The sequence below is a fragment of the Sphaeramia orbicularis genome, unplaced genomic scaffold (assembly GCF_902148855.1).
Source record: "Sphaeramia orbicularis unplaced genomic scaffold, fSphaOr1.1, whole genome shotgun sequence".
Lineage (NCBI taxonomy): Eukaryota > Metazoa > Chordata > Actinopteri > Kurtiformes > Apogonidae > Sphaeramia > Sphaeramia orbicularis.
This window is the reverse complement of record NW_021941533.1, coordinates 1,898-12,873: the sequence shown is the minus strand read 5'-3', so window position 1 is coordinate 12,873 and position 10,976 is coordinate 1,898. Positions and strand designations below refer to the sequence as shown.

General features: G+C 40.6%; 1 protein-coding gene across 6 annotated transcripts; it reads right to left on the bottom strand.

Annotated features, from left to right (window-relative positions):
• Positions 1-5,956: 5,956 nt before the first annotated feature.
• LOC115416042 (V-type proton ATPase subunit B-like) lies at positions 5,957-9,719 on the bottom strand. 6 transcript variants are annotated; one of them, XR_003934903.1, is made up of 8 exons: positions 9,509-9,719; positions 9,251-9,333; positions 7,502-7,606; positions 7,285-7,414; positions 6,996-7,139; positions 6,738-6,765; positions 6,574-6,602; positions 5,957-6,543 (listed from the first exon to the last, which is right to left on the bottom strand). XR_003934903.1 is itself a non-coding variant. In XM_030129743.1 (7 exons), exons 1-5 carry the CDS (start codon positions 9,702-9,704, stop codon positions 6,997-6,999), a joined length of 657 nt encoding a protein of 218 aa, XP_029985603.1. In that variant the 5' UTR covers positions 9,705-9,719; the 3' UTR covers positions 5,957-6,602; positions 6,738-6,765; position 6,996. The 6 variants fall into 6 exon arrangements, 4 of the variants coding, with proteins under 4 accessions (XP_029985603.1, XP_029985602.1, XP_029985601.1 ...); XR_003934902.1 differs by lacking the exon at positions 6,738-6,765 and having other exon boundaries at positions 6,970-7,139; XM_030129743.1 differs by having other exon boundaries at positions 5,957-6,602.
• Positions 9,720-10,976: the final 1,257 nt, after the last annotated feature.

Below are 10,976 nucleotides of genomic sequence, written 5' to 3'. Positions count from 1 at the left end.
CTGACCCAGACCAAGGTTATTATCGTTAACGAAAACGAACGAAATGACGAAAACTAAAATTGAAAAAACATTTTCGTTAACTGAAATTAATAAAAACTCTAATTAAAAGAAAAAAACGATAACTAACTGAAACTGTATCGTGAGCTTACAAAACTAACTAAAACGTATAAAAATTATGGATACAATTCCCTTCGTTTTCGTTTCTGTCAATGTCGGATTGATATGAAATTCATTTCTTTGGCTCCAGCAGTTTGAGCTGGTGACACCATACGACACTTCACAGTCTGTCATGTCTGGTCACTGGTGGTTTCCAGTGGTCTTCTGGTCCCCACTCTACCTGGAACATACAGACTAAAGCTGGGACACAGCAGCACAGTCCTGTCTGGGGTTTACTGGAGTGATACATGGGTCAGGTTTTTTTTTTTTTCTTTTTTTTTTTTTGGCGTACCGTGTGTGTGCGCGTGAGTGACAGAGACAGAGCAGAGCTAAAGGACAGAGTCAAACAGGACTAGCATCCAGGTTAAAACTGGAGAGTTTATCACCATGAAAAGGCCTTCCAAGGCCTGAACTGCACAGTTTAGAAGAGGAGAAAAGAGGAGGATGAAAACTAATCCAATTACAGAGGTATGGAACCTGTTAGAATGATAAAAAACGTTTGATGTTACTAGCTACAGCTAGCTGAACTGAACTGAAGCAAAGTTGGCTAATAATGGAACTGGAGATGATTAAGAGATGAGATATCTGCTAAGGTGTGGTTTACTGATGAGGAACTGGGTTATATATGTTTATAAGTGGTTTATATATGTTTCTATCTGCTTTACCTGCTGGTTAGCTGGTTTATATATGTTTTTGTCTGCTTTAACTGCTGGTTAGCTGGTTTATATATGTTTTGTCTGCTTTAACTGCTGGTTAGCTGGTTTATATATGTTTCTGTCTGCTTTAACTGCTGGTTAGCTGGTTTATATATGTTTTTGTCTGCTTTAACTGCTGGTTAGCTGGTTTATATATGTTTTTGTCTGCTTTAACTGCTGGTTAGCTGGTTTATATATGTTTCTGTCTGCTTTAACTGCTGGTTAGCTGGTTTATATATGTTTCTATCTGCTTTAACTGCTGGTTAGCTGGTTTATATATGTTTCTATCTGGTTTAACTGCTGGTTAGCTGGTTTATATATGTTTCTATCTGCTTTAACTGCTGGTTAGCTGGTTTATATATGTTTCTATCTGCTTTAACTGCTGGTTAGCTGGTTTATATATGTTTCTATCTGGTTTAACTGCTGGTTAGCTGGTTTATATATGTTTCTATCTGCTTTAACTGCTGGTTAGCTGGTTTATATATGTTTCTATCTGCTTTAACTGCTGGTTAGCTGGTTTATATATGTTTCTATCTGGTTTAACTGCTGGTTAGCTGGTTTATATATGTTTCTATCTGCTTTAACTGCTGGTTAGCTGGTTTATATATGTTCCTATCTGCTTTAACTGCTGGTTAGCTGGTTTATATATGTTTCTATCTGCTTTAACTGCTGGTTAGCTGGTTTATATATGTTTCTATCTGCTTTAACTGCTGGTTAGCTGGTTTATATATGTTCCTATCTGCTTTAACTGCTGGTTAGCTGGTTTATATATGTTTCTATCTGCTTTAACTGCTGGTTAGCTGGTTATATATGTTTCTATCTGCTTTAACTGCTGGTTAGCTGGTTTATATATGTTTCTATCTGCTTTAACTGCTGGTTAGCTGGTTTATATATGTTTCTATCTGCTTTAACTGCTGGTTAGCTGGTTATATATGTTTCTATCTGCTTTAACTGCTGGTTAGCTGGTTATATATGTTTCTATCTGCTTTAACTGCTGGCTGCTTTGTGCATCTCCTCTCATGCTTTGCACATCTTCGCATTGTTTCACGTAAGTGACGTTGTGTATGGATTGCACCCCCCCCCTCAACCTGCTATAGTGAATTTATACATTGTACGGTACATTGTGTCTCTGCTCAGTCCATGAGCCGCCCTAACCCGACCCCCAAATAAAGTGTCCAGGGTAACCCATATCCACGCCTCACTAATTTCTTTGAATAGGATGATGAGGAAGATAAAATATATGAAATAACTAAAACTAATACTAAAACTAAACTAAACTAAACTAAAACTAAGCATTCAGAAAAAAACGATAACTAATAAAAACTAACAAACCTGCTCTAAAAACTAATTAAAACTAACTGAATAAGAGAAAAAAAAGTCAAAACTAATTAAAACTAAACTATAATTAAAAATCCTAAACTATTATAACCTTGACCCAGACCACTGTCATACGTGGTCCTAAATCTGATCCAGATCTGATATTTCCAATGTGACTTCAGTCTGAACGTCCAGGTCACATTTATCTGAACTTTCTGTCATTGAAATGCGACAAACGTCCCAGTTGTCGGTCGGAGCGGAGGAAAACCAGATTTCCTTCTGTAAACACAGTGTGTGTGTGTGTGGTCTGGTATTCCATCAGGACCTCTTTAGTCCATGTGGGTCACTTCAGGACCTCTTTAGTGCATGTGGGTCACTTCAGGACCTCTTTAGTTCATGTGGGTCACTTCAGGACCTCTTTAGTTCATGTGGGTCACTTCAGGACCTCTTTAGTCCATGTGGGTCACTTCAGGACCTCTTTAGTGCATGTGGGTCACTTCAGGACCTCTTTAGTCCATGTGGGTCACTTCAGGACCTCTTTAGTCCATGTGGGTCACTTCAGGACCTCTTTAGTTCATGTGGGTCACTTCAGGACCTCTTTAGTGCATGTGGGTCACTTCAGGACCTCGTTAGTGCATGTGGGTCACTTCAGGGTCACATTCAGTTCAGACTGTAAACTGGTACCAGTTGTATTTTACGTAAAATCTGAACCAACAGAAAAAAAAACAAACAGATTTTACTCATAAATCTGAACTGTGCATTAGACCTGCTGTGGGCGGAGCCTTAGACCTGCTGTGGGCGGAGCCTTAGATTCAGACCAAACCGACCCCCATACAGGACAGACCTGATGAGCCCAGACCCACCTGGACTCAGGACCTGTAGAAGTGTTCCATCAACCCTGGTCCCATCCCAAACCCCTGGACCCCAGACTGATCCCAGGTCTGGTTCTGGTCTGACCCGTGTGAGTACTGACCTGGGTGGATGTGGTCTGGTGTTTCCTCTGCAGGTCTTCATACTCCTCTACAGCTGTGGGGAGTAAAGGATGCCAGTGAGCCATGTCCAGCAGAGTCCAGCAGACCCCAGCAGACCCCAGTAGAACCCAGTAGACCCCAGTAGACCCCTGTAAACCCCAGCAGACCCCAGTAGACCCCAGTAGACCCCAGTAGACCTCAGTAGACCTCAGTAGACCCCTGTAGACCTCAGCCCAAGCACAGTCCAGATCACAGTGGAACCCTAACCCTAACTTTGACTCCTGTGGCATGTGAGACCAGGTCATGTGACCAGTCCAGTCTGAGCCTGACTCATCTGACCAACCCTACATTCATACAGTAAAGGGAACTGACCCCCCCCCCACCCCCCCCACAACATCTGGTCCCATGACTAATGGAACAGACGGAACATCCAGTCTAAGTTTAGTGTCCAAACAGAAACAGTCACAGCAGCAGAGGACTGAGGACGCACCGAAGCACAGGTGTCAAACATGTGGCCCGGGGGCCAAACCTGCCCCCACCCCGCTAAAGGTTCCACTGCGGCCCTGCAGGATGAAAGTGCATAAATGAACCTGAACAGTCCAGGTGGTTCAGGTTCCACATACAGACCAATGGGATCTCCAGTCAAAAGAACAACACAATAACCCAGAAAGAATGACAACCACACATTTACTGTGAAAAACTATGTGGAAAAAAATCCCATTACACTGAAAATATGAACATTTACAAAACTGTTGTTTCACAATAAAATACAAAATAAATACATAAATAAAAACACTGATGACCAACCTGAAATCTGCAGTTTGAACAATATTCTGTCTGTTCCTAAATGTTTGGTGCATTTATGGATCCACTGGGATCTGCAGTTGTGTTCAGAAGAACAGATGGAATATTGGAGAAACTGTTCACATTTTAGTTCAAACTCCAACATTTGAACAATATTCTGCCTGTTCCCAAATGTTTATGGAACACTGTGTGTAAATGTACATGTAGGAATAAGAAGTCCAGGCAGAACAGTGTTCAAATTGCACTCATTTTTCACATGAAATTTCTGTTTTTTCAGGTTATTCACATCTGTTTTTGTAAAATATAAATGTTTTCATAATGTAATTGTTTTTTTGTTTTTTTGTTTGTTTGTTTGTTTGTTTGTTTGAACTAAAACAAAATGAAAAACTTGGATTTGTCATAATTTATAGTTTATTCAGTCATTATTTTCCTGGTCTGGTCCGCTGCAGATCTAACTGGGCTGAATCTGAGTCTGTATAAACTGAGTGACAGCCAAACCTGTTCTTACTGAGTTAGAAGTGCACATTCACCCTGAACAGCTGACACCGGACTCACATTCCACATCAGCCTGGACAAACAATGAAAAGCATGCACGTCAGGCAGCACACTGAAAACTAAGCCTCTGAAGAAACGTCACATATCAGAAGAAACAGACAATTATCAGCAGAAAGGAAGAGTGTGCTTCATTCTGTTGTTTCAGTTCAAACCTGCACCATGTGACCTGCTGCTCTGGGTCCTGCACCTTCCCTTCTTATTCAAGCTAATAATACTATTAGGAATAGGAATACTACTACTACTACTACTAGTACTAGTACTAATACTAATACTAATACTAGTACTAGTACTAATACTAGTATTAGTACTAGTACTAATACTAGTATTAGTACTAGTACTAATACTAGTATTAGTACTAGTATTAGTACTAGTACTAATACTAGTATTAGTACTAGTACTAATACTAGTATTAGTACTAGTACTAATACTAGTATTAGTACTAGTACTAGTACTAGTATTAGTACTAGTACTAATACTAATACTAGTACTAGTACTAATACTAATACTAATACTAGTACTAGTACTAATACTAGTATTAGTACTAGTACTAATACTAGTACTAGTACTAGTACTCAGGTTTCTCTGTAAAAGTCACGTGTCTCTGTTTGAATTCATTAGAAAACTTAAAGGTCAAATATCGGACCTGGGTTCGGACCGGACTGGGTTCGGCCCTGGCTCGGCTCGGCTCGGTTCGGCTGTAACTGCTGGAACCGGAACCGGACTCACCTCGGTTGGACAGGTGTGTGATCACGCGCAGGTGTTCCGCCTCTTCGGCCATGGCAGCAGAACGGAACCGACCGAAGTCCAACAGGAAGCGGTCCGTGCGCGCGCCACACCTGTCTGTCCGCACAGGTGTGGAAGCACTGCGCATGCGCACTCCTCCACTACACAGGCACAGTCAAAGTCCACTCTGTGACGTAAACAAATACGCAAGGACACAGGTGTCCAACATACGGTCCACGGACCAGAACCGGCCCTCAAAGGGTCCGGTCCGGTCCAGTTCAGATCATACTGGTCCGGTCCAGTTAGTGGTCTGTAGACAGACTCCTATCTGAACCGGTTCAGTGCCCCCCCCCCCCCCCCAGCTGTCTAACAGAAGAAAAGTCCAACCCTGTCACTGCCAGAAGAAAGTCCGACTTTTACAAACCAGTAATTTAACAAAATAATGTTGTAATTTTATGAAAGTTGAAATAGTTTGAAAATAAATTTGCAATAGTGCGATAAAAGGTCATAGGTTATCAAGTGTCAGCCTTAAGTGTGTGTGTGTGTGTGTGTGTGTGTGTGTGTGCATGTGTGTGTGTGTGCATGTGTTGAACATACTTGAGGGTAAAAACATGAAATATAGCGACATAAAAACTAAACTCCGTCCTTTGATGGAATGACTTTTTTTTTTTCCTTGGATGGAATGACTTCCCAGCACCCTCAGGGTCAGGATGACATCACAGCAGATTAAATTCAGTCATAATTTAATTTATTCATGGACACAAACACACATAAACATTATGATTTAACAACAATGAATCAGTTTCTGCAAAAACAAACAGGGAATGTTGTGACTCTTATTCTTTTATAGAATGATCCTTTCATCAGCAGAAATGAAGCGACAGAAGCTGAAAGTGTAAACGTGTGTGGTTTGAAAAAAGGAAGAGCAGCTGAGGGACCACAGGAACGTTCAGGAACCTCTGATTTAAGAGAAAGAAAGAAAAAGGGAAAACAGACACACCTTTAACCTTTAATGAAACCAAATGAAGGAGGTGGAAAAGAACGACATGAACCCTGAGCAGTCCTGTTCAGGGAAAACAACCTGCGCTTCAGTTCAACAAACGAGCGTTAATTTAACCAAAGAAATGTGAACGAAAAAAAAACAAAGAATCATAAAAAGGGGAATTCCAGCAAAAACACAATAACCCCAATAAATAAAGACTGATCTATCACTTTAAAGATATGTCGACTTTTTAACCATCAAAGGTACGAGCACAGACACGATCCACACACAGACAGGCTACGGAACAACTACTGAGGGGCCACATTATTAGGAACACCACCTGGAGGGGCCACATTATTAGGAACACCACCTGCTTTATACAGGGAGGAAGTGATGGGGGGGCGGTTTGAGAGGGTGATGTGTGGGACAGAGGGGGGTGGAGGTTCGGAGGTTCAGGGGTTTCAGGGGGTTCAGGGGGTTCAGGGGGGTTCAGGGGGTTCAGGGGGTTCAGGGGGTTCAGGGGTTTCAGGGGTTTTAGGGGGTTCAGGGGGTTCAGGGGGTTCAGGGGTTTCAGGGGTTTCAGGGAGTTCAGGGGGTTCAGGGGGTTCAGGGGGTTCAGGGGGGTTCAGGGGTTTCAGGGGGGTTCAGGGGGGTTCAGGGGTTTCAGGGGGGTTCAGGGGGTTCAGGGGTTTCAGGGGTTTCAGGGGGTTCAGGGGGGTTCAGGGGTTTCAGGGGGTTCAGGGGGGTTCAGGGGGGTTCAGGGGTTTCAGGGGGTTTCAGGTCGGTGTTGTTTTCAGTGTCGTGCGGCCGACTCTCTGGGGTAGAACTCGGCCAGGGTGCTCTGTGGAATCCTCTTCAACATCTCTTTGGGGAAAATCCTGAGCAGCTGCCAGCCGATGTCCAGGGTCTCATAGACGGTCCTGTTGTCATAGGGACCTGGACGGACAAGGACACAGAACCAGAACGTCAGAGCCAGAACCAGGACATGAGAACCAGAGCAGGACAAAAGAATGTTTAACAGACAGATCATCAAACCCGTGGATCCTGGTCCATCAAACCCCAGTGGGCGGTTCCTTCTTACCCTGGGCGATAAAGTTCTTCTCAAACTTCTGCAGGAACTCCAGGTACAGCAGGTCATCAGAGGTCAGGGCCTCCTCTCCCACCACCGCCTTCATGGCCTGGACGTCTTTACCGATGGCGTAGCAGGCGTACTGCAGAAGACACAACAATGAACCACGGATGAAACAGCAGGAGGTCAGAGGTCAGAGGTCACGGGGTGTCCAGGTAAAGAGTGTTACCAGCTGGTTGGACACGTCGGCGTGGTCCTTCCTGGTCATCCCTTCTCCGATGGCGGACTTCATCAGACGGGACAGAGACGGCAGAACGTTGATGGGCGGGTAGATCTGAAACAGGACAGAGACGGGTTGGATGAGTTCTACAGACCAGGACCAGGACCAGGACCAGGACCAGGACCAGGACCAGGAGGAGGACCAGCCACCTATCAGGTCCCACTTTAGACCACAGGTGTCAAACTGTAGAAGTATCTGTCTATCTATGTATTTATACATGTGTACTAGTATGTACATGTATTTATACTTATGTACTAGTATTTACATGTATTTATACTTATGTACTAGTATGTACATGTATTTATACTTATGTACTAGTATGTACATGTATTTATACTTATGTACTAGTATGTACATGTATTTATACTTATGTACTAGTATGTACATGTATTTATACTTATGTACTAGTATGTACATGTATTTATACTTATGTACTAGTATGTACATGTATTTATACATGTGTACTAGTATGTACATGTATTTATACTTATGTACTAGTATGTACATGTATTTATACTTATGTACTAGTATGTACATGTATTTATACTTATGTACTAGTATGTACATGTATTTATACTTATGTACTAGTATGTACATGTATTTATACTTATGTACTAGTATTTACATGTATTTATACTTATGTACTAGTATGTACATGTATTTATACTTATGTACTAGTATGTACATGTATTTATACTTATGTACTAGTATTTACATGTATTTATACTTATGTACTAGTATTTATACTTATGTACTAGTATTTACATGTATTTATACATGTGTACTAGTATGTACATGTATTTATACTTATGTACCAGTATTTACATGTATTTATACTTATGTACTAGTATGTACATGTATTTATACTTATGTACTAGTATTTACATGTATTTATACATGTGTACTAGTATGTACATGTATTATACTTATGTACTAGTATGTACATGTATTTATACTTATGTACTAGTATTTACATGTATTTATACTTATGTACTAGTATTTATACTTATGTACTAGTATTTACATGTATTTATACATGTGTACTAGTATGTACATGTATTTATACTTATGTACTAGTATGTACATGTATTTATACATGTGTACTAGTATGTACATGTATTTATACTTATGTACTAGTATGTACATGTATTTATACTTATGTACTAGTATGTACATGTATTTATACTTATGTACTAGTATGTACATGTATTTATACTTATGTACTAGTATGTACATGTATTTATACTTATGTACCAGTATTTACATGTATTTATACATGTGTATATTTTTGTAAACTCTACTCCCTTTGGTTCAGTCCCAGTTCATAATAAAACAGTCGTATTTTTCTCCGTTCTAACGTTTCTTCACATCATCTCGTTACGTTCATCTGGTTCATTAAACATTTATAAATGAACAAATCAGTAAAAATCCATTTCAAAACACAGTGAACATTCAACTGACCAGGACCTGAACCAGGACCTGAACCAGGACCTGAACCAGGACCATGGTATGAATGAGGACCTGACCCAGTACCTGACCCCTAACCCTGTGGTGTGATCCAGGACCTGACCCCTAACCCTGTGGTGTGATCCAGGACCTGACCCCTAACCCTGTGGTGTGATCCAGGACCTGACCCCTAACCCTGTGGTGTGATCCAGGACCTGACCCCTAACCCCTGGTATGCGTGCCGGTCTGTACCTGTCTGTTGTGCAGCTGCCGGTCCACGTAGACCTGCCCCTCTGTGATGTACCCGGTCAGATCAGGGATGGGATGGGTGATGTCTGTCAGAGAAGAGGACAAGAGTCAGAACAGGGACTCACTGTCCGGTCCAAGACCTGGTCACAGTCTGAGTCCTTTAAAGACCCTTAAACAGGTGTTCTGGTCCAGTTCTGAATGACTGAAGTGTCCATAAGTGGACGTTTGTGGTTGTGTTGAGGCGTGTGCTGTGAGTCTCACCGTCGTTGGGCATGGTCAGGATGGGGATCTGGGTGATGGACCCGTTCCGGCCCTCCACTCGACCGGCCCGTTCGTAGATGGTGGCCAGGTCAGTGTACATGTAACCGGGGAAACCACGGCGACCGGGCACCTCCTCTCTGGCAGCGGAGACCTGGGACGGGTGACAAGGAGCAGTTAGAGCAGGGGTGTCAAACATGCAGGCAGGGGCCCAAATGCGGCCCCCCCAAAGGTTCCAACCCGACCCCTGGGATGAATTTACAAAGTGCAAAAATTCCACAGTCAAGGCTGTGGAACTAAGAAAGAAGAAAGGAAGGAAGGAAGAGAGAGAGAGAGAGAGAGGAGAGAGAGAGAAAGAAAGAAAGAGACAGACAGACAGACAGACAGACAGACAGACAGACAGACAGACAGACAGACAGACAGACAGAAAGACAGAAAGAAAGAAAGAAAGAAAGAAAGAAAGAAAGAAAGAAAGAAAGAAAGAAAGAAAGAAAGAAAAAGAATTTTAAAAAAGGCTGTGGAACTCAAATAAAGAAATAAAGAAATAATTTTAAAAAGGCTGTGGAACTCAAAAATAAATAAATAAATAAATAATAAATAAATAAATTTAAAAAAGGCTGTGGAACTCAAAAATAAATAAAGAAATAAAGAAATAAATAAAAAAATTGAAATAAATACTAAAAATAAAAAAAATAAAAAAGGCTGTGGAACTAAAATAAATAAATAATAATAAATAAATAATAAATAAAATAAATAAAATAAATAAATAACAGAACAAAAATAAAATTAAAAAAAATTAAAAAGGCTGTGGAACTAAAATAAATAAAATAAATAATTTTTTATTTAAAAAAAAAAAAAGGCTATGGAACTCATAAATAAATAAATAACAAAAAATTGAAATAAATAAATTAATTTTAAAAATGTTTTTTTAAAAAGGCTGTGGAACTCATTTTAGTGTGGGTTCCACATCCAGACCAATTTCATCTACAGTCAAATAATAACAGCAGAAGAACCCACACAAAAGAATGACTGCAGATTTACTACTGGTTTGATGGGGGGGGGGAAATAAAAATAAAATACATATATATACATACACATATATAACATACATATATATATATATATATATATATATATATATATATATATGGGTGTGTGTGTGTGTGTGTGTGTGTGTGTGTTGTGTGTATTTCATTAGTTCTGTAAATAATGACAACTTCAAATGTTTGTCTTTGTTTTTAGTGCACAAAATCACATTAAATTGTGGAAACTCTTTCCATTTCCAAACTCTCCTGTACCAATAAAATGTGACTAACCTGAACAAATGTGTCCAACCTGAAATGTCTGTATTAAATTCAGTCCAGTTTGAACTCTTTTCTTCCTGTTCCTCAGTGTTTAGTGTCTTTGGAGATCTGATCCAGAATGCACATGGACTAATGAGAAGTGGAGGAAGAAGACTGAGAAAATTACA

Bases quoted from the DNA above. Each gene is read 5' to 3' on its own strand.
- LOC115416042 (XM_030129742.1), bottom strand. From the start codon at position 9,704: ATGTTTGACACCCCTGCTCTAACTGCTCCTTGTCACCCGTCCCAGGTC. The intron at 7,607-9,250 runs GTACAGACCGGC...GTCCTGTTTCAG, and splicing joins GGCAGCTGCACAACAGACAG to ATCTACCCGCCCATCAACGT. The intron at 7,415-7,501 runs GTAACACTCTTT...TGTCTTCTGCAG, and splicing joins CCGACGTGTCCAACCAGCTG to TACGCCTGCTACGCCATCGG.